The sequence below is a fragment of the Balearica regulorum genome, chromosome 22 (genome assembly GCF_011004875.1).
Source record: "Balearica regulorum gibbericeps isolate bBalReg1 chromosome 22, bBalReg1.pri, whole genome shotgun sequence".
Taxonomy (NCBI): Eukaryota; Metazoa; Chordata; class Aves; order Gruiformes; family Gruidae; genus Balearica; species Balearica regulorum.
The window spans coordinates 7,604,896-7,627,454 of NC_046205.1; the positions used below are offsets into that span (position 1 = coordinate 7,604,896).

Consider the following 22,559-nt stretch of genomic DNA (forward strand, 5'->3'; position numbering starts at 1 on the left):
TTGCAGTACTTTGGTTTAGGATTATCTCCATTGTTTGAATACAAAACTTCCCTGTTATAAAAATGCTGCTAATTGAGTAATGTAATAAATCCTACGCCACAGAACTACAGGTATTTACCATTCAGGTGGTGTCTTCCTTCCACTTACTTACTTACAAAGATATCTAGACGGGCCTTTAACAATAACAATGCATCGTATGCGGTAAGGTTGTGGGCCTCCCGGACAGCATGTGGGTGTGGGAAGAGACGAGCAGCCCCGGCTGCAAGGCGAGCAGGCAGAGGAAGCCGCTGGGCTGCGCCGGCAATCGGTGCGTTGCCCCTTTAATTGTGTCCCCAGCCCTCGGGCGTCTCTGTCCAACGCCCACGTCAGCAAATACCTTTTGTTTCTCTCACGTTCGGGCTTCCAGGGCTCGGGGCTGCGGGACCAGCGCGTCGCCTTCAGCCACCGCGAGCCCCGACGCGGGGCCGGGGACCTCGCATCCACCGCCCGCTCCCCTCGGCTCGGCGGCAGCAGCCCGCAGGACCCAGCCGGTGAGTGGCGGTTGTGCTGTACACCGATAGGTCGGACAGGGCGTCGGGGCTGAAGGCGGCTAGGAGCGGGCTGCTGCGAGGGCGTCCCGGGCTCCGCAGTCTCCGAGGGCGCCGGGGTCCGTGTGCGACGGCCCGCTGGCAGCTGCCCCTTGGAACCGATCGTTCCTCGGGCTGCACAGCGTCCTACGCGGGCGCCATTTGCAGCCCCGGGCGCGGCTGTAAGGAGCCAGGCGCGGCAACAAAGGGCTGCGCGGGAGTAGGAGCGGGCGGCGGGTGCGCGGCGAGAGGGGCCGCGCAAGGGGGCGGCTGGGGCGCTGCCAGCGCGGGGAGGCTGCGGGCAGCCGGGGCGGGAGCGGCTCGGGCCACGCCGGGCGCCCGGCACCGGGCGGCGGCAGCAGCAGCGTGGCGGGGAGCTCCCGCGGAGCCGGCAGAGCGGCAGCCGGGGCTCCGCTAACGCGGGCGGCAGCGGGCTGCGCGCCCGGTCCGGCTCGGCTCGGCCCGGCCCGACCCGGCGGAGGGGAGCTCGCAGCCGCCCGGCGCGCTGGCGGGCGCTGGTGCCGCGGTCCCCGCGGCGGGAGCGGGGGCGGCAGCCCGCGAAGGCAGGAGGCGCCTCCGCGCTTTGGCGGGCGGGTCCGGCGCCGTCGGGCGTCCCGGGCTCCCCATGGCCGAGCGACCAATTCGGACGGGCGTGCGGGTGAGTGACGGCGGCCTCTGCCAATGCCGGGGGAGCCCGGGCCGGGAGGGCTGCGGCCGCCGGGGCTCTGCCACTCCGCCACCGCCTTCCCGTGCGGTCCTGATGCGCTCTGGCCCGGGCTGTGCCCGCAGCGGACGAGTTTAAGCACGGGCTCTCTGGCCAGCCGCGGCATTCCCCACAGCAGAGCCAAGTTCTTTTTCTCAGTCTGTGAACCGTTCACGTCATCGTCGATGTAATCTTAATTCTTTTAGGATACGCAGTAATCCTGCTGAGGCATCTTTTCATCTCTTTTAGAGTTGTTCAGTTTCTTCTCTCCTGTTGTTATGTGGGGTAGGGGCTCCAGGGAGTTTGGAGATACACTGGGAATGTGATGACAGGCACCATTTTCATGTTTTTAAAAATAGAGCTCATCTCTTTAAAATAGGATTCAGCAACATTGGTTTAGATTGTCACAATTATACTTGCTTTTTACTTTAGAGCAAGACTCCCTGTTACTCCTGGACTGGCATGGAGATTTCTTCCCATCAGTTTCACCTCCTAGAGCAGCTAAACGAACAACGGAAGCAAGACTTGTTCTGCGACTGCAATATCCTGGTTGAGGGAAAGGTCTTTAAAGCACATCGCAATGTGCTGTTTGCCAGCAGCGGCTATTTCAAAATGCTCCTTTCGCAGAGCTCGAAGGAGACGACTCAGCCGGCAACAGCTACTTTTGAGGTTTTCTCTCCAGAGACATTTATGGTTATCCTGGACTTCGTGTATTCGGGCATATTGTCTTTAACTGGTCAAAATGTGATCGAAGTCATGTCAGCTGCTAGCTATCTGCAGATGACAGATATTCTTAATGTCTGTAAGACATTCATTAAGTCCTCACTGGATATTAATGAAAAGGAGAAGGATCATTACCTCAGCCTTTCAGCCAAAAGTACAAACAGTGAACCTGCTCATCCATCTCTTTATCGGTCAAGAAGGAAAGCAAAGAGCAATCCCAGGCGTTCCTATTCAATCCCGGATGAAAAGGCTAATCCGGTGAATGAAAATTCCTGGAGTAGTTACAGCAGCTATCTGTCCTCACAGGTGATTCTTCAGCGAGCAGAAACACAGCTATCAAAAAGAGGCAGAAAACAGGGCTCAACGAGAAAGCGCCGAAAGCACCTCGGACTGTCACAGCCCCGTGATTTTGTGCAGTGTAAATCAAACAAAGCTGAGCGGGCTGGCGGAGGTTGCAGCGCATCAGATTCCAGCCACATCTCTCAGGTTAGAGGGGAGGTTGAATTTGATGCAGAGAATGATGTTGATCATGATGATTACGGATATAGTCACGAATCGGAAGTGATCCCAAAGAGGTGGTCTGTTGCTCAGCTAGAACAAGAACTTGCAAGAACTTCTGAGTTCATGGAATTAAAAGCAGAAGAACTCTACACCTCAATGCCCACAATTTTAGGTGTAATGAGTAGTTGGAACAAAGGTAAAAAATACATATGGTTTTGCAAAGTTTGTCTTTTTTTTTTTTTGAAGAATTCAGATGATCTTTTGGAGAGAATTTGTATGGCTGCATGAAAAGCAAAATGATGCCTAGAGTTGCAGATTATTTTCTTGATCTACTTGATTATAGTGCCTAACAGAATGAGAGGCTTTGAAGCCAGAATAGGGCATGAGAATTAGAATCAGAGATCTTAACTCAGGTATTCTGTAAGTTAAAACAATATATGCCAGATTATTTGGACTCAAGTGGAGTTTAGTGAAGCCTCAAGAGCTATCATTGACTTGGAGACCTGAAGGACTGAATTTCTCTTGTAATACCCCCAACACCTGGCAGTGACAGCGGCATCCAGCCTAAGTCCTTTGCAAGAGAAGGTCCTGTCGCTGGCGGGACACTGCCTTTCCCTTAAGGTCCAAATCAGCCCAAACTTCACAAGTTTTGGCTACACTACATCTAAGCTCTTGATGGACTGACAGCACGTGCCTGAGATGGTGGAATAAAGTTGACGAGTGTATTCTTATGTGCATTCCTTTGGAAACTAATGTACCTAATATTTTATTACATTTGCATATTTTTAAGACTTTGGGCATCCTAGTATATTACATAGAGATTATAAATGTCACAGCTATGAACTGTCAGCTGATGGAAGAGGCAGATATGATGACTATGTGTTATAGCTATGTATTTATCATCATCTGTACATCAAAAAAATACCCTAAGAAAGAATACACTATCAAATGCAATTCAACACATTCAGTAAGACATACTGCATTTGGGGAGTTATATCGTGGGATTTTTCTTACTTAGTGACAGACCAGAGGAAAAATGAACTGCTAGTTATTTAAGCTGAGCAATTAATCAAACTACTATACAAACACAGATTACTGATATTTGACATTTTACCTGTATTTCTCTGTAACAGATGACCTACCTCGGATGCGATTCAAATGCCCCTTCTGTACACATACAGTGAAACGACGAGCAGACCTGAAGCGACATCTTCGGTGTCACACCGGGGAGCGACCGTACCCGTGCGAAGCATGTGGGAAAAGGTTCACCCGACTAGAGCATTTACGTAACCACTTCCAAACGGTACGCTGTTTCAGTTGGAGATTCAGCCTAGAAAAACCCCACAAGATTTACTGGTACCAGCTCTTCAGTCATTTCCAGAACTAATACTAGAAAAGCATCCTAGCTGCACATCACCTTTAATTATTCATTATTTAAATTGGCAAATTATATTTTTAATGTCTTTTTTTTTAGAATGGTTCAGTGAATTTTCTTTTTCTAAATAAAAAAAAATAATCTGCTTTTGGATGAACACTGACATTTTCAAATTTTTAATCTCTTTAGATACATCAAGCTGGCAAACTGATCTGCAGAAAATGCAAGCGTCACGTAACTGACCTAACAGGATGCGTTGTTCAGCAAGGAACAAGACGCTACAGACTGTGCCATAAGTGTCTAGCAGAAGCTAATTTTGACAGCATCCCTGACGATTTAGATGCAGAACATTCTCCTGTCTCCTCCACTGGAAACAAACGTTCCAAATGGGCTTTGGAAGAGGAACAGAAATCAGATGAAGAGACAGTGGAGGAGGAACCATATAATTTGGTTGTCCGACACGTTAATGATGATATTCCAGAGGAGGTAGATGAAAAGGTAAAACCAAATCTTAGGTAGATCTGTTCGTGTATTTGTTGCTGTTGTATTCAAGATTAAATTACTTGTGTCCTACCAACTAATGCTGGTTTATTACTTTCATTAAAATGACGTATTACTAAAATTCTATAATGAGAAGCAAAATATGGACTACAAACAAGCTATTTTGTACTTACAGACATGCAACAGTGTAACTTCTAAATATCATCCAGAAAGTACTTGTTATCTGGAAACTATTTAGAAGAATTGGTTTATATTTCATCAAAGACTTGCTCAGAGCTCCTGTTCATAATGAAAGTGTGAACCATTTTACAGTTCTATAAAGATTCTATACAGTATAGATTTTTTTAAAAGCAAATATTGATAATTTGCTTTGAAAAAATCTTACTAAAGTAAGCAGCTAAGATATGTAAACCACATTTTTGTTGACACTGTAATTAACGTGTATATACACTTCAGAAACTTGGTAAGAAAGGAGAAAACAAATTGAATTCTTCCTGCTGAAGAACCTATTTATGAGAGCTTTGTTTTCTGAGTGAGCTTTCTGCTTCTTAAGAGTTCAGAAAAAAGCATGATTAGTTTTAAACAATACACACAGCCGTACAGGGTAGAATAACGAACACAGCATCTATAGTGCACTTGGATAGTGTGAGTTTGCCTTTTCAGATATTCAGTGGTTTTGTACTGTGAATTTTAAACAAAGATACACTAACATGGTTCCAAGGAAATAAAAGCGCAATCACTGCAAGTACAGTTGTCAGGTTTTTTCCATTTTTTTCCAGGACTGGTGCAAGATTTGCTTAAACTCCTGTCTGTCTTATGCTAAGATAATAAAGAGAACAAGTCCCTTTCATTTCAGTGGGACACTTGTGACTTAGATCATTGAACTACTTTAAAAAGCCTTTCCTGCTCATATAAGATGCTTAATGGCTGCTTGGCAGTCAGCATAAGAATATTTGCTTATAAGGACAATTTCCCTTACAGTTTAAGCACCCTTTGTAATTCTGGAGTCTCTTTAGTTAACAATTTTTCCTAGCCATTTGGTCAGAGAATCATTTGCTAGAGAAACTGAAAATACTTTTTTAATCATTTTAGTACTAAGCATCTCAGAATGTATAGAAGAAACATTCCGAGTGAGAGCAGAGAATGGCATTCACAGTAGGTACTCTTGATAAAGAGCCACTGTTTGGTCTCATGTCTCATTTTATGCTACGTTTCCTTTCGTATTAGCAGCATCTGTAGCCTGAGGTTACTGCCAAGCAAGCAAAAATTCCTTGTAGAGAATTTGAGAACAGCCATATCGATTCACATCAAGGTTCTCCGTGTCTCCAGTAGTTGCCATTAACAGATACCTAGGGAAAAGTGAGAACAGGGCAAGCCTACAGAGCCTGCTCAACAAACAGCAAGAAAACAAGGCTTTGCAGTTAAAACATTGTTTCAAATTAATCACTTTCAGGTAGTTAATTGTCTCAGTGGGCCCCAGCTCTCAACCCCCAACCAGCAATAGGCCTCCTGCAACACAGTGGGAGAACAGAACTTTTTCCAGAAAACCTGTCACTCCCACAGCTCTAGAAACGGAACAAGGCAAATTTTAGACATTTTACAACAAGTGCTTAATAAATATTGAAAAAAAATTAGAGGAGTAACAGTTAATTCCAAATGTTTTTCTAGCAAGTTCCTATCACCATTTCTAGAAGAACACTTTACTGTGTTACCAATGGTATACAAAGGGCACCTCAGCACTTCTACAATTCAATTTTAACTACCTAAGTTTCTCTTTTCCCATTGTAGAGCTGGGCAGAACGAAAAGACCCCACCGCCAGCCCAGCCGCCTCCTCAGGCTCTGTGGAGAACAAAGCCGCCTCAACTCGACGCCTGATTGGCTAACCCCAGTCGGCTGACCCAACCAGCCAATGAGGTGTCAAAGCCGCTGCCGAGGGGCGGTAGCCGCGCTCTGCCCGGCTGAGGGGCGGCGGCACCGCCCGCCATGGCGGTCAGCTCCCCGTGGGCTCGGTGGTCTGCCGTGCGGAGGGAAGGCCTGGAGCCGGTCATCCCGAGCAACGCCCAGGCCTCGCTCTTCCTCCACACCGCCGCTGTGTCCAGCCTGTCGCCACAGCGGGCATGTGCTGGAGCCTTGGGGGTGCTCCTGAGGAGGGAAGAAAACCCAGTGTGTGAAAAATCATGCTAATTTTGTACCACAAAATAGGCGTATCGTCATTCTGACAAAAAAAGCCTGCCCACCTTGGCAAAGAACAAAGCGCAAGCGTAATGCAATGGTGTTAAAAACCCACTAGCCAAAGTTACTCACACACAAATCCTTAGGTTCTTTCAGTCATGAGTTTTATTTCAGCATTGAAGCTTTCTCAAAAAGTAAAAGGGATTTTATCCCTTGCTCTCCACAATATGGAAATAAAACCACATCTTTTTAAGATAACTTTACAACAAAATAAGGATGAGGTCTACCTCCAGAGGCAAGGCACTTGTAGCATTTACAAGGAGGCAAAGTCAGGCCAGCACCAACCCTCCCTTACTGTGCCCCTCACGTTTACATAGCAATGGCAGGAAACACATGGGTTTGGTCCTGGGATTTAAAACAGAACACACACTTTTGATTATTATTGATTAATTTTGATTCAGTGAACTGAAATCCATAATCCTTTGACATTAAAGGATTGTCCATATTGTCCTTTCTGAAGGAAGACAGAAGCTGATTCAAATCACTTGCTTTTTAAAAGAAGAGCATCCGCTTTCGCCAGACGTGGCTGGGACTGACCCCGCGGAGTCTGGAGCATCCCTTTCTATGCAGCAGCAAAGCTGCCTACTTTTTCGACCGATAACAGGAGTTATTAGGATTCCACATACCTAATGTAGGATTCCACATGCTTTAGGATTTCATGTGGAAATTTATTTACAGCAACTCAGCACCACCTGCTGGTATGACTTTTTTTTTTTTTAAAGTAGTCTAGAAAGTGTGGTGGTTTGTTTTTTTAATTGGTATATTTTCTTAGGTGTCCTTTGAACAGTCTGAAATGTTTTTACATTAAATCCGACCCTCTGCAGATATTTTGGACCCTTTATACAATACGGAGGAGGGATGTCACCTCAGAATTAGAGTATTTAAATCTGCAAATTAAATCACACAGATTAACATTCTCTCCTGCCACCCTACAAAAGAGGTAGTATTTTAACTAGCAGCTCCACTAATTTCTCTGTTTAGTTCATACAGCACCTAACACAGGTATCAGTCTCAAAAGCAGACTATTAGCATTTCCGAGAGACATTCAAGCCCTACGATACCCCTTCTTCTTCTCAACACCCCCCCAAACCCCAACGAGTTCTTCTTTTCCTGGCATGCAGGAATTGGTCTGGCTCACCATCCCCAAGTCAAGACAGAGGCTGACATTTCCCGCAATTACTCCCTTCAATTTGAATTTGCCAACTCCTTAGTTACTTCCACAGGGATTACAGTTTTCAAGGGACTTTTGCCAACCGGTGATGAGCATCCACTCGACCACACCTCTCTTGCTTTAAATATCAATGATGACAAAGACTTCTGGCTTTTCATCTTCACAGATCTGCATTGCTGAGTATGTTATGGCTTTCACCTCTGTGCCCTAGAGAGAAAAGTCACAAAAGCATGGATTTTCTAAATGACGTCCCTTGTAGCAATTCATGATAGTTTACAGTATTTATCACCTTCTACAAATGCTATCCAGTTTCTCCCCAAAAAACTGTAACTGTATTTGTTCAGATGAATAAAATGTTGACAGACTAATGGCAAAGGGTTGGCCAGGCCAAATAGTGAATAAGTAACTCTTCCCTTATTTTATTGCCTCTTGAATACTACAAATTCCCCCCCTCACCTCTGACAGAGCATCAATATTTGCTATGCTAATACTGACACAGCGAAAGAGCTGCCGGGGAGATAAGCATTTGCTTCTAGTAATTCTTTAGAGGGGAAAAAAGGCAGTAACTGACTAAGCAAAAAGCTGTGATAATAGTGTGAAAATCAAACCCATGTACATATTCTGAATATAGATTGGTTTACTGCGTGATCAGCATCACAAAAAGCAATCCAACTGTTGAGTTTTGCTAGTGCCAAGGAAGCATCAGGTGCTCAGGTCAACAGTTTCAGGAATGTATTCACAAAACCCAGGCAAAAAGTGCATCACATCTTTAGTGCCTGTGATAACATTCAGACGTTTTTATACTTGGAAATCTTGAGAACTTTGAGGCCTGATTTAAAAGACACCATCCCTCCCCATCCTACCCCTAAAATGTAAAAGATGTACAGATCAACCACTGCATACCTGGGGGTGTTTGGATAAAGAGAACTCTTCTCCCCACCTTTAAAGGCAAAAAGAAGAGAAGCGGTTGGAATTTTGGGAATATTTATCAAATGTTATAATTAGTTTCACTGACGAGCACAGGACAGCGCAATTTTCGTTTAAAGCCTCAAAGTAAAAAGTCCACAATTCACTTTTTAGAATGCATGACTCCAGCACATCACGGTATTTCAGAGCAGTGATTCTGAAGGTAATACACGCATTTTCAGTAAAGATATTCATTACTCAACCGATCATTTAAGCTCACCCAATTGATCTTATTTTGAATTGCATTCGGTCAATGTAAAGCACTTTCACCTCCTGCAGAGGAAGCAAGAGGAGAAATAAGTCAGTAACATATTCTATCTTCAGGCAGAAAATCTCAGTAAATGCCATTTACAAGGGTTATATTCCACTGTTTAAATAGAATCTAAACCCAGAGAATCTGAGCAGCCTCAAAGAGATACGCTGCTGCTTGGAACAGGCAGGCAGCAGAGATACCCCTAGTGTATAACAGCAGCTAATTATTGGTGTTTCTGCTAACAAATCTTAACAATTTGCTTCTCCAGTCTTTCTGCCTTGGTATTTTCAATTCTCCATGTGAGAACTAAATTGCTTAAGTGATTTGTTGTGTCCCTTTTTTCCCCCCCCAAACTAACATTGCCTTCAGAGCTGGTATTATCAGAGAATAGCTTTGACCTACAAATGAAAAACAAACAAAACAGCACACTTACCCTGGGTATAAAGAACTCATTAGCACTGAATTTATACAGCCACTCATCCAAGAAGTGGAAGAGAAGAGACAACATGTCATGTCCTGCAGGATTGAAGAAGAGAAGATAAATCAGTTGATTGTCTCAGCAAGAACACCCAAATATTTTTAAGAGTATGTCAGACGTACAGCTTCTGCACTATTAGAAGATTCAGATTAGTGATGCTTAATTAGATTTTAATTAACTGCAACAAAATTACATCTAAAGATTAAAAATTTTGGTACCCTTCTCCCTCAGGGTTCATACAGTTCCAATATGAAAAGTCAGCACAGCCTTACCTTCTGCCTCTACCTCTACTGTATCCACAGGTTCCACGGTCTCTGTGTCAGTCATGTAGCCAAACATGGCCATAACGCACTGCTCAAACGCTTCTTCCAAAGTGTCTCCCCAGGCATGTAGTCTAAAAAGACAGGATAATTTACCAGACTGTAACAAAAGGAAAAAAAAAATCCCAAAATATTATGGAGGTGAGAAAACAGAACATGAGAATTAATGCAGAGGAAGTGAATGAACAAAAATGCTTGCTTTTCTACACCTACACATTTGCACAGGTTACAGAGATTTTAATTGTGGTTTGTGAGAAGAGTTTCTTGGGAGAATATGGAAAATAAATGTTTTACCAGACAATAAGAAAGTTCTTTCCTAATATGGCCAATTGATATCCATAAAAATGGACTACTCAAAAGAAATTTGGTTTAAGGGGAAAGAAATAAAAATATTTCAAAAGACACTTCCATATAACAGAGGCTTAATCAGAAGCACCATAGGCATATTACATTAGAAAAGAAACCAAACACAGATTCTGTGCTCTCCCAAGAGCAGAAACAAAGCAGACCATCAAAAAACCCCAGTGTGTGACATTTCATAGTTCTGTAAGGTATACATCTGCAACCAGTCTTCAACAGGTATTCCAGATTTATAGCAGTGTAAGAAAGAATCAATTTGTCATATTGTGAAATCCCAGTTGCCCATACTTACTGCACATCTGCTGTGTGATCCAAATCTGAGGGGGAAGGAAAAAGAAAAGGCATGACATCACCAAACATATTTTAAAAATCAAGATAAAAAAAAAGGAAATTAGATATTGTTGTTGTAACAGGAACTTTTTGCATCCATTTTCAGATGTGAAACAGTGATAATCTGTTTTCCAGTATATTAGAGAAAGTTAGCACAGGTGGAATTTTGGATTATTTCTGCCAAGTAGAAAAACAGTCTTTAATATAATTATGTCAGTGCCCTATGTGTAGAGCACTGTGCGCAAGGTATGGCTGTTGTAACACAACAGGCTTCTACAAGTTAACTGCAATAAAAAGGAACTTTAACCAGGAGTAAACAGTTTTTGCTGAAGTCTGCAGGACTGAAAATTATTCATGCAGAGGATGATATTTGCAAATATTTCCAGCTCAGTGGAGAAACATACCTGTCCACACCCAAAAACACACATTAAAAAAAAATTATGTCATACAAAATAGAAGGCATTCTTTGCTAGTAAGGTAGGACGTATCAAGTTTTACATGAACATCATTTGTATTCATTTAGAGAAACAGAGCTAACTTGGGATGTAAAATAAATACCACGACTGTAAGACTGTTTTGATGCTGTTTAGGTCGTTCACACGCTATTAATGGATTCTCAACAACGGTCTCTAAAGCAAACAAATTCCAGTGGATGTAAAAGAAGAATAAAACCTCTTCCAGTTATGGAAACAGCATGACTATTGTAGTATGTCACCATACTTCTGCGCTGCTATCAAATAAAGATCTGAACGCATCCTAAAAATATATATTCTAACAGAGTTATAGACACAGACCTGGATCAAATAGAAAACAGACACTGAATGATCTCCTGTGGGTGCCTTAAGCTGTCCCTTGGGCTTTCACCCACTTGCTTGGCACGTTCTTAGAAGACATTCCAGGGGTGGGGAAAGGGAGAGATAATGATCTTTTAGTAGGGCATGTAGGAGAAAAAATACCACACATAAGGGCAATACACTCTGGAGTATCTCTTCCTATAGAAGAGAGGTAGAAAAAGCTTCCTTTCCCTCCCTCCCCCTCACAATTGCGCTGTCACACATACGCTGTAACATGATTAGCATTAAAAATAACTCACATTCATACTTCTTATTGAGCGGTGGGTATTTGGCTTTGATCGCCTTCTGCTCCTCCGTCAGGTTGTAGTCTCTCTCATCGGCTGCCATAGCTGCTGGGCTTGAGCAAACCTCACTCACTTCCTGGTGGTAGGAAACACAGCCACGTACGAGGGCTTCAACGCTGCCAGGCTGCCCATGGGATGCTGTGGTAGAAAAGGGAAAATTGCCTCCCAGTTCCCTTTTACACCTGATAGCAGTTTGCCAACCGTTGTAAACAGGCTCAGGTCTCCAAAACTAGACACTAAAGGCATGTCATTTAAGTTGTGTGCAATCAAAACTGTCACTGGGAGATGGAGGAAGTTCAGAGTTCAATCCTCCACCACTTGCCTCGTTAACTCATACGAGTTACGTTCAGCCTGTGAAGCCAAGGGATTACAGTCCTTACAGAAAGTGTGGGCTTTGGCCTTTTCTGGGAACAACTATGCTGCTTCCTTGTCCTCCACCAAGCATTTTATTGATCTTCAAATAATAAAATACCATAATAACGACAAGTAATGAGCCCACTGGTACATTACACAGCAAGCAGAAATTTGCATTGCCTCCAAACCCTAAGGCGTGACAGGAAGGAAGATCTGTCGCCTTACACGCTATTTTTCTTTAGGAAAAGAAGTCTAGCTTTCTCTTAGGACAGGGAATGCATTTAAGGCTTCAATCCTGGAAACACATGCATGGCCAGTATGACCTGTCACATGCAGCAGTTGTCCTGTGTTTATTTTCTTGCAGAACATATTTTATTAATTACATTTTTAAAGCAAGAACTGCATTAAATCCCTATTTTAAAGTCTAAATCTCAGACCAGATCTTAGTAGTTGCTCAGTTTCATGCAAGCTTTCATTTGTAAGTCTAACAGACACAAATTGGAGAACCTGATTAATTCAGGCTAATTAATTTTCCTCGGCCCAGAACTCCCTAGATTTCCAGATATAGCCATTCTCACACTTTCTTAATATTTTTGTGCATTAAAAGATTTATCCACAGCTGAGCCCAAGACTCAATAATGCAAATGACAGATGCAAATTTATAGATAGCACATAACATCGTCAAGACTAGTTTTAAGCAGGAGCGGCTCTTGCTCTAAGGCTTTGAAACTGACTACATAGGATTTCCAGTTTCTATTTTCCGCTAAGGGTCTAGGGATGTTGGGAAAAGTCTGAAATTGAGAAGCCAATGCTCCTCTAGGGGAATAAACCAGAGGAACACACGTTTTGCTTTTAAACCTGTGAAACCTTGACTGCGGACAGTCAGATCCACGGCAGATCACACCAAGTTACCCACAGCAGGCCGATCAGAACCAGCTACATACCAAGCAGGGCTCACCGCTGCACTGAATTAGGGGAAAAAGGAAAGTTATTAGCCATTATAGACAATTAATAACGCAAGAGCAAGCTGAGGATACTCCAAAGGCTTCCGGGCAGCCCTGTGAGGAGACAGGGAGGGCCGGGCCTCAGCCCCACACACGCACCAGTCCGGTCCGGTCCTGGTCCGACACGTCCGCCCACGGATGTGGTGACCAGAGGAAACGGCGGCCGTAGCCACAGGCCTTCCCGTCCTCAAACCGGGGCCTCACTAAGGAAAAGAAGCCGAAAACGGAACCACAGCCTGAACCGCCCCACTGCGCGGGGCGCTGCCGCTTTAAGAGCCGAGCGAGGGGCGCACACCGCCCTCCCCTTCCCCTCCGGAAAATGGCGGCTCCCAAGGGAGCTTCAGCGGCGCCCTCCTCCCCCCGCCTTCTTCCCGGCCGTGCTCCCACGTGACCGCCGAGCGCGCTCGTCTGCCCCTTGTCCCCGCCCCGTGCCTCTCACCGATTGGCGGTCGCGGCCCGGCGGCGGGTGGCGATTGGTCGGCGTTGGCGCGCGAAGGGGTGCGCGGCGTCGGAGCGGCACGCAGCGGGGGCAGGAAACAATAGAGCCGCGGCCGGAGGGGTCCGAGCAGGGAGCGGAGGAACCGGCCGCCCGCCTCGCCCAGCCCGCCCCGCCTTGCGCCCCGCAGCCGCCCCGCTCCCCCCGCCCCGCCATGGCGGACAAGGAAGGTAGGGCTCGCGGCGCGGCCTCCTCCGCTCAGGGCTCCGTGAGGCGCGGGGTAGGCCCCCCCCCCCCCCCCCCCCCCGCCATCCTGCAACGGCCGCCGGTCTGAGGGGAGCGGGGGCGGCTCCGCCAGGGGGCGCGCGAGGGCGGGGCCCGCCGGTCCCCCCCGGCCATGGCCCGCCGCGCCACGCGGCCGCCGCCGCCTCCCCCCATCGCCCCGGGCCGCGCAGGGGGAGGCCTGTGGCCCGCCGCGCCGAGTCGGTGACGCCGCCCGGGGTGGAGCGGACCGGGCCGGGCCGGGCCCTGCCCGGGGTCGGGGGGGAGTCCGGATCCCTCCGCCCGGTAGAGGCGGGTGACCGGGTGGGCTGGTGTAGGCGGGGAGGGCCGCAGAAATGCCGTGCCCTGTGAGGGGTGTGGGCAGCTCCGGTGCAGACAAAGAGATGTCACCGGCCACACAGCCATGTTCCGTGGGTGTGCTCCCGGAGCGCTGGTTGCGCTCGTTTTCTTTAGCTGGTAGCAGATGGTGTGAGAAAGTGCGTGAGAGGAACGAGGCGACAGAAGGAGCCTTGGGAAACTGGATTTGTGGGAACTGGTAGTTCACGGCTGCACCCAGGCTGCTGTATTTCACAGCAGTTGTTGGACCTCCCGCATTCGAACGTCTCTGCAGTTCCGTCACAGTATCCTGTGACACCAAGCTTTAGAATTTTATTATGCTGCTTCTGTTGAGATGATGAAATTTGACATAGTTAATATCAATTTCGGGCCTTACGTTCAGAAACAAGGATTAGCGTGTGCAACGAGGATTTTAATCATCTAGCAACTACTTTAATAGAGCAGTCGTAACAGCAAACCAGGGTGTGATGTAGTTGGCTCTTTATTCAATCCCCACTCACAGTGGTGTGCGTATGTTGTAAATATATTCATAAAGGCTAATTGTATGCATTTTTAAAAAAAAAAATCTTTAGCAGCCTTTGATGATGCAGTGGAAGAACGTGTGATCAATGAAGAGTATAAAATATGGAAAAAGAATACCCCCTTCTTATATGATTTGGTAATGACCCACGCTCTGGAATGGCCCAGCTTGACTGCTCAGTGGCTTCCTGATGTAACAAGGTAAACTGATCCTTTTGCTTTTACTTTTTTTTTTTTAAAAGCAGAATAAATAGTAAATCTAGGATCACTTTTTGTTAAAGTAAGGCAGTATGTGATTCCTTTCTGTCTTAATCACTGTTTGTACCCTTGCCATGCCAACAGCAAGTTGAGGACTGTGACCACCAGAGAGATAATCAGTACAGACATGTTTAATTTGGAAAAATGCCTTCTGTTACTGACAAGATAGGTTTCTATGTTTTTCTTCTTCCATCTTCACCCTTCCCTTTAATAAGCAAAAAACTTACTGAAAAATAGAACTAGATATAATTTCTGTATAACCACCATTTTGTCCTAAGCTTCCGTAACAATGTTCTGCTTGCAGTGAATGTTTGTGCCCCTCGGGAGGAGCTGCTAAGGTGTCTTAAAGGAAGGCACAGGAATGGTGGTCTGTCGGAGTGTTGTGCTGCAAGAATTTTAGGTTGAGATCTTGAGTTATGATAAGTGATTTCCTGTGGAGGAAGCGAGTTTGGTGTTGGAGCAGGAGAGCGACGATAACTTTAGTGTTTTTAGTGTTAGAAGAGCTGTCATCAAAAAAAAAAAATTGTAATCAGCTCGGTATCCGTGTAAACCCCTTCTTTTATTTCTCATATACCTCTCTTTCCTTGCAGACCTGAAGGCAAAGATTTCAGTATTCACCGGTTAGTCCTGGGGACCCACACTTCAGATGAACAAAATCATCTTGTGATAGCTAGCGTGCAGTTGCCTAACGATGACGCGCAGTTTGATGCTTCACACTATGATAGTGAGAAAGGAGGTAAGGGACCAAAGATGTGGACCAGGAGGAGTTTTAACTACTTTTTCCCTCCCTTCTTGATAGCATATTTGTTTTTCCGTAAAGTTCAGGCAGCAAAGTTCAGGTATTACTTCTAAACTTATCAGTTTATTTCTGAGTGGTACCCTTACTCAGTAGACAAATACTATGTTTTTTGAATGTATGTAATGTCTTAATAATGTAATGATGAAAAAAGAAGGGGGGGGGAACCTCACCCCTCCCTATTTCTCATCAGGAGTTGGCATTGAATTTCATGGAGAACTGCTTATTGGTATTTTTATTATCACTTTTGCATTACATAAACTCTTCCAGTGAGAAAATCACGTAAAAAAAATATTTTATTTGAGGAGTGTAACATTTCAAATGTTCTTTTGTTGTCTGAATTCTGCTGTCTGATAGTTGTGCTAGCCTCCCTTGGATAAAAAGATTGTTGTGTTTTGCTTGGTATATCAGACTTGAATTCAATGCTTTCTGTAATCTTAGTTGGCTGTCAGCTTTGATACAAGTTAGACATTTCTCATTTTTACTTGGCTGAATCAGTCTTTCTACCTGGTGAAAGTCCTTAATGATCCAATGTTTGCTCTTCTTTTTGCTGGAAGCCTGGATTGTGCAATTAGTATTTTGATCTTTGGGCTTCTTAGAGTTGTTCATGAACACAATGTTGTCTAATAAGTACTTTGTTTCTATTCTATTTTAGTGTTTCTCAAAAATATACTACTCCAATTTAAAAACAAAACAAACTCCCTCTTTTTGCTAGAACGGTGCTGTGCAATTCTGTGAAATGCTAAGTTAGTCTGACTTTACTTCTAAGGTAACTTTAGCAAGTTATGTTACAGTCCCATATCTTAAATGTAGCAATTTGTTTTTACCAGAACTTTGTATATTCTGCAATGCCAATTTTTGTTATATTTGAAAGTGCAGTTACAACACATCTGTGTCAAATGTACAACATATTTTCCTTACAGATAAGAGTTTTAGATACGATAAACTTGGAGCTTGTGTTGTTACATTTGAAATAGTAAAAAAAAATTGAGGAAGAAATGGTCTTTAACTTAGCTATTCTGATGTTACAAATACAGATGTTTAAAACAACATGCCATTTGAAAACTGGATTCTTTCAGTTACAGATGTTCTTGTGACTACTCTTTCAAAATAAGTGCTTGGTAGTACCAGTAATTGAGTCTGGATCTTTGTGTCTTGATCTGAAACGGGCTTATTATTTACCACTACAAAATTCTTATTTCCAGAGTTTGGAGGCTTTGGGTCAGTTAGTGGAAAAATTGAAATTGAAATCAAGATAAATCACGAGGGAGAAGTGAACAGAGCACGTTACATGCCACAGAACCCGTGTATCATCGCTACGAAGACTCCATCCAGCGATGTCCTTGTCTTTGATTACACCAAACACCCTTCTAAACCAGGTGTCTGTTTCTTTGTTACGGCTGTGCTTCAGAGATTAGCCAGCCCTTCCTTAAGAAACGGTTGATGTAGTGAAAAAGAGGTTAAAAAGTTTTGTGGATTGCATATCATTTGTGATTTTAGGAGAAAGTAGGTATTTAGTGTAAAAGGTTATTTTATATGAAGCTTAGACCTATGTATCCAATATGTAACAATAGCAAGGTATGTGTTTTTTTCCTTTTGTTCTTTTACTGTATGTTTTGTCCTGTCACTGTATGTGTTGGTATTTGGGGTGGTGGAAGGTGGCTTTTTGGAAACTCTATGATTTGTTGGGTAGCCAAGCTGTTGTCCTGGTATCCTGTAAGGATACTAACAGTGATTTACCGATGAAGTTGTCAAGATCATATAGAGTAACTAGTTCTGGCACTTGGTGGGGAGGATCAGAAGTGCCTTTCTCACTTTCAAAGTGCGGTTGGAGATGATGAGAGAAAGAAAAATACCACAGGTACTATAGCACTAATTTAGAATGGACCACTGCTAGGTCATCCAGCCAAAAAAAATAAATAGCAGCTTGGAAAAATCTGCAGTGTGCTTCTGTTAAGCCCAGAAGACAAACTGCTCTGTGTTGTCTCAGTGTGTTCTGTTTTAATGAGGTGACTCTTCAGTTGGGGGAAAATGGTCCAAAGGACAGAGAGGGATCCTATTGAAAATGTCAAAGCAAAGTTTGGTAAAGCACAGTAAAACTTAATGCCAGGTATTCCAGGATGTACTGGAAACAACACTGGGCACTGGAGTTCTTATACTGCCTCTTTACAGACCCTTCTGGAGAGTGTAACCCTGATTTGCGTCTTCGTGGACACCAGAAGGAAGGTTATGGGCTGTCATGGAATCCAAACCTGAGTGGGCATTTGCTCAGTGCTTCTGATGATCATGTGAGTACTTTAAATATAGCTGGGGTACAGTCTGTACTTTGTGTCCCTTGGCTAAGGTCAAAAATGCGGTGTTTGGGGTTTTATGAGGCAGAGGAGGTAGGAGAGGTAAAGAGCGTCTGTCTAAAGATGCAATTTTAAAATTTTTTATTTTTTTAAAGACCATTTGCTTGTGGGATATTAGTGCTGTTCCAAAAGAAGGCAAAGTGGTGGATGCAAAGACCATCTTCACAGGGCATACAGCAGTAGTGGAAGATGTATCTTGGCACCTGCTCCATGAATCTCTTTTTGGATCTGTTGCTGATGATCAGAAGCTCATGATGTAAGTGGTGTAATATCTTCAGAAACTGCTTCTGTCCCTTTTGCTTCTCCATCTGCTCCTTAGTCCCTCAGTAAAACGGGATATAAACCTTTGTTCCAATTCCATGTTTTGCCCTTACAGTTGGGATACTCGGTCGAACAACACCTCCAAGCCCAGTCATTCAGTGGATGCTCACACAGCTGAAGTCAACTGCCTCTCTTTCAATCCCTATAGTGAGTTTATCCTGGCTACAGGATCAGCTGATAAGGTACATCTGCCTTGAACTTGGAACATACTTGTGTAGTTTCTGATGTGTAAATGTGGATGTATATATTGGTTACTTCAACAAAAAATGTTGGTTTTGTTTTGGTTTTTACTAGACTGTTGCTCTATGGGACTTGAGGAACCTAAAACTGAAGTTGCACTCCTTTGAATCACATAAAGATGAAATATTTCAGGTATAACAAAATGTCTTTATCTTTTATGCACATAGACTTAGTTCTATTTAGCTGTCTGGAAAAAATGAAAACCATTCTTTTCCGCTCTGTGGTTTTATTAAATGTACTTGCACTTAAAAACTCATAGATTTTTTCTCTCATCTGCTTCTAATTTTTCTGGCTTATTGTTGTGGCGCTGTGTAGCGCTCTGTGTGGGGTAGAGCTCCAGTACAGATAAGAATGTCCAGAGGGCCAGGGGCAGAATGTAACAAGCAAATGGTCGAGAGCTTTAACCACAACGTAAGCGCGAAACGCTAGCAGTGCGGAGTAAAGGTAAATTATTCATGGCAGCAGATTGAAGCAGGGAGGCACAATGAAATGGTTGCAGCGTTGTCATCTGCTCAGCTTGGTCCTGTAGGAAGGCTTTAGCCAGTGCCCATCAAAGGGGATCACCAGAACATCCTGTGACAACGAACAATTGCTAATTTTGCTGGTGTAAATATAGAATGTTAACATCATGGGTAGCATGTGCTTAGCAGATACAATATTTCCATTTCCAACTCATGCATGACTCAGAAGAAAAATATGTAGAGTTTTTTTTGGTAGAAGGATTGCTACTTAACTTTAGTTACCTCTAAATAAAATTACACATGGAATCTTGAAATGTCAGGTTAGTGTGCAGAATTATGTGTTCTTTTCTAATCCTGTGATCCTATTAAGCGGTATGTTTTTGGAGAGATTTGTCTCCAGCAGAAGTAGTAAATGTGAGGTTTTGGGTGGTTAAGCTTAATTACAGTGATTTCTTTTCATGTGTAAAACGTACCTACTACTTAAGGAGTCCATAGTTTATATTTGTGCAATCCTTATTAAGGTAAGGAGCAGCTAATATCCTTGAGAGCTGTTTGCACTTCGTAACATGTGGTCTTTGTTAGGGGAAGAGTCACGTGTGGTGCCTTTTCGGTGCTCAAATGCCTTGTCAGTGTACAAACGTTCACAAACCTCCCTCCTGTGTTAGCATGTTAGTATTGGGCATATTCCTATTTCAAGTTATTATCAATTTGAATTCTCATAGAGCTTTCATGATACAAAATACAGTGATATTTGTTGTGACTGTCTGTCATGTTACAGCTTTTCAAACTAACTTCCTTTCCAAATTCATCCTTGTCTGTAGGTTCAGTGGTCTCCCCATAATGAAACTATATTGGCCTCCAGTGGCACTGACCGCCGGCTAAATGTTTGGGACTTGAGGTAAATCCCAAATTAGCCATGTTGTCCTGACAAAATACTGTTGATGAATTGCATCACACTTCAAAAACCAAACAAACCCCCACCTTTTCATTTTTCCTCCCTTTTTTTACAGTAAAATTGGAGAAGAACAATCCCCTGAAGATGCTGAGGACGGTCCCCCTGAGCTGTTGGTACGTCTTTTGAATCTCATTGCTTGTTTTGACCTGTTATTCATCTCTGCGATGTGGATTTGAAAACATTCCCCTTTTTGTTTCCCAAATACTAGTTTATCCATGGTGGTCATACTGCAAAGATATCTGACTTCTCCTGGAATCCCAATGAACCCTGGGTAATTTGTTCTGTATCAGAAGATAATATCATGCAAGTCTGGCAAATGGTAAGTTGCTGGGGAAGGGGCAGGAAGTGGCAGATGAGAGATGGTGTTGAACTGCCTGGATTTCATAATTCCTGACTTTATCTACAGCTCTCGGCATGGCTTGCTTTGTAGCGCTGCCTAAATCTAAAAGGAATAGTGAAATCCACTTTAAGTTCGGTTGAAACAATGGTTTACAAATACTCATAAGCTCATTTATGTTTCTTATGATTTAAAAAGAAAGCAAGTACTGGTGTAGAAGCAAATTTTTCCTTTCTGTGTTTGAATGAAAACAGTGTATGTGAGAACCAAAGGTGAAATTGAGGTTTCTGTTAGTTACTGTCTTACAAAATGAAATCTTTGCAAATGATATAAATGTCCTCCTGAGGATGGAGAGGAGCAGTGGTGAATAGGAAAAGTTTGCTGGCCCTAAATTACCAACTGTTGAAGGTTTTGGAAAACAATCTTGTATTGTTTGAATGACCTTTGACAAAACCATACTCCTAATTTTTGTTTATCTGTAAATTGGTTCACAGTGGCTTTGTTCCTGGCAGCCTTCCATATAGATCTTTTGGAAAGTGCTGCTGCAAAGTAGAGGATGTATACTAAACGTATACATGATTGCAGATTCTCATAAGCTGCAGTAACTTACAGGGTATTTATGAAGCGTTTTGGAGACGTGGCTGTTTACGAAAAGGGTTGTTTGTGTTACTTCTTTAATGTCAAATGGCCTTGAGAGATCAGGGGTGGGTGATACAGATGAAAAACTGCAGATGAAAAACTGCCAGAGCTTTTTGAAGTATTGTAGCAGATGGAATCTTGTTCAACACGGTGGTAAGTGCTTCTTCCGTTCCTCCATCTCTGTCTTGCAGGCAGAGAACATATATAACGATGAAGACCCTGAAGGAAGTGTGGATCCAGAAGGTCAAGGATCCTAGATGACAACCTTTTCCTGTTTTTAGTCTTTTTCCTTCTCTTCCCTCTCAATCCTGATATTGACTTAACACTGGTTTTGAGACACACGTAGACTTTGTGTTCGGCCATCCTTCTGTAGATACCATGAACAGGCGTTTAAACCCAGACAGTGAGTGCTCCCTCAGAAAAGGGCTTAGCCGGTTCTGTGCTGTAGCTCCTTGCTCAGATTTCCTCTTGCATAGAGGGCTGGCAGTCCCATTTTAGCTGCCTTCATTGCACAGAGCAAACTTGGGTTTGTTGGTTTTTTTCTTCTGTCTTTAGCTTGCTACAGCTGCAGGTTTTTGCCTAATCTAAACAAAAGTTCAATCGGTAGAGCTGCCAAAGTGTGCTTGAGCCAATGGAGATGATACAAGTGTTAATCCACTGGCAGATCAGAAATGGAGTGTGGAAGGTCTTGTCCTCTTCAGTACAACTCAGAAGTCTTGGGAATTCCTTTAGTTAATCTGTACGTTGTGGATTTTTCTGCCTCTGCAGCTACAAAAGACTTGCAGATTTTGACTTGAATGATTTCTTTCTACATTTTTTGTCTCTACTGGTAATTCTGGGTTTTTCATTCCTTCCTTCCTTTCCCTTTCTCCCGTCTGCTGGGCAACAGCAGTTTGGATTCGTTAGCTATTCCTGCAGAGCATTGTTCACCTTCCATGTATTTTTGCTCTATTGTGTGTTTCTTGAGCTGTGTTTTCACATATATTTCTTTCCTTTCTGTGAAATGGTTTTTAAAACTTGGGGCCACCAAGTTGTAAAGGTGTATGTTTTTACCAACTGATGTACCACAGATGGCATGCCCGGTAACCTAAAACAGCATTGGTAGCTGGTATCTGTAAAGCAAATTAAATGTGGATAAACTACTTTTTTTAGGAGTTAGTCCTTGACCACTAGTTCCTGCACATCTCCCTCTAGGGTGTCCTGTTCTACCAGCAACCTGTTACTCTCCATGCTCCTCATGACTAATTGCGTGTAAGTGCTTCAGATGGAATAAATTTTTTCTACGTAAATGCTGTGTAGCTTTGTGATTTTTGTGTTGGTGTTCTTCTGCATTAACTGCTTTCTCGAGGGTAAACTGTACCTCTCCAGAAAGCAGAGAAAGCGAGGGCATAGTCTCTACCTTGTATGAGACAAGATATTCCTTAGTTTGTAACATGCGGATGCTTCTCACCTTGTTTCTGCTGCTTTCTTTGTGAAATGAGTAAATGAGTACTTACTATCCCCAAGCAGTCAAGAATGTGCTGAAGTGTGCTGCTGGCTAGATTTTGGGTCTGCCTTTAGCTTTTTTTTTTTCTTTTTTTGTTAGAATAGTTGTATACCTTACAAGTACCTCGGTTTGACACGCAAGCTTGTTATTTTCTCTTTGTGACGCA

The 22,559-nt window shown here is 43.6% G+C and overlaps 3 protein-coding genes across 17 annotated transcripts; 2 read left to right on the forward strand and 1 right to left on the reverse strand.

Annotated features, from left to right (window-relative positions):
• The first annotated feature begins 248 nt into the window (after window positions 1-248).
• LOC104630552 (zinc finger and BTB domain-containing protein 8A) lies at window positions 249-4,443 on the forward strand. Of its 3 annotated transcripts, none has more exons than XM_075773668.1 (4): window positions 249-530; window positions 1,702-2,689; window positions 3,627-3,796; window positions 4,058-4,443. In XM_075773668.1, the coding sequence occupies exons 2-4, from the start codon at window positions 1,732-1,734 to the stop codon at window positions 4,385-4,387; spliced, it is 1,458 nt and encodes a 485-aa protein (XP_075629783.1). In that variant the 5' UTR covers window positions 249-530; window positions 1,702-1,731; the 3' UTR covers window positions 4,388-4,443. The 3 variants fall into 3 exon arrangements, with proteins under 3 accessions (XP_075629783.1, XP_075629782.1, XP_075629784.1); XM_075773667.1 differs by lacking the exon at window positions 249-530 and adding an exon at window positions 892-1,224; XM_075773669.1 differs by lacking the exon at window positions 249-530 and adding an exon at window positions 1,364-1,456.
• Window positions 4,444-6,689: 2,246 nt separating this feature from the next.
• Window positions 6,690-13,361, reverse strand: ZBTB8OS (zinc finger and BTB domain containing 8 opposite strand). Of its 10 annotated transcripts, none has more exons than XM_075773681.1 (9): window positions 13,076-13,361; window positions 12,831-12,937; window positions 11,574-11,756; window positions 10,443-10,467; window positions 9,743-9,864; window positions 9,426-9,508; window positions 8,960-9,012; window positions 8,677-8,713; window positions 6,690-7,980 (listed from the first exon to the last, which is right to left on the reverse strand). In XM_075773681.1, exons 3-9 carry the CDS (start codon window positions 11,659-11,661, stop codon window positions 7,894-7,896), a joined length of 495 nt encoding a protein of 164 aa, XP_075629796.1. In that variant the 5' UTR covers window positions 11,662-11,756; window positions 12,831-12,937; window positions 13,076-13,361; the 3' UTR covers window positions 6,690-7,893. The 10 variants fall into 10 exon arrangements, with proteins under 10 accessions (XP_075629796.1, XP_075629804.1, XP_075629801.1 ...); XM_075773689.1 differs by having other exon boundaries at window positions 12,917-12,937; window positions 13,076-13,343; XM_075773686.1 differs by having other exon boundaries at window positions 12,840-12,937; window positions 13,076-13,343.
• Window positions 13,362-13,456: 95 nt separating this feature from the next.
• On the forward strand, window positions 13,457-22,196 carry RBBP4 (RB binding protein 4, chromatin remodeling factor). Of its 4 annotated transcripts, none has more exons than XM_075773678.1 (12): window positions 13,457-13,642; window positions 14,603-14,750; window positions 15,398-15,543; window positions 16,809-16,982; window positions 17,776-17,891; window positions 18,050-18,210; window positions 18,331-18,457; window positions 18,570-18,647; window positions 19,798-19,874; window positions 19,987-20,044; window positions 20,140-20,250; window positions 21,099-22,196. In XM_075773678.1, the coding sequence occupies exons 1-12, from the start codon at window positions 13,627-13,629 to the stop codon at window positions 21,162-21,164; spliced, it is 1,278 nt and encodes a 425-aa protein (XP_075629793.1). In that variant the 5' UTR covers window positions 13,457-13,626; the 3' UTR covers window positions 21,165-22,196. The 4 variants fall into 4 exon arrangements, with proteins under 4 accessions (XP_075629793.1, XP_075629794.1, XP_075629792.1 ...); XM_075773679.1 differs by having other exon boundaries at window positions 13,469-13,642; window positions 14,606-14,750; XM_075773677.1 differs by lacking the exon at window positions 13,457-13,642 and adding an exon at window positions 13,911-14,108.
• Window positions 22,197-22,559: the final 363 nt, after the last annotated feature.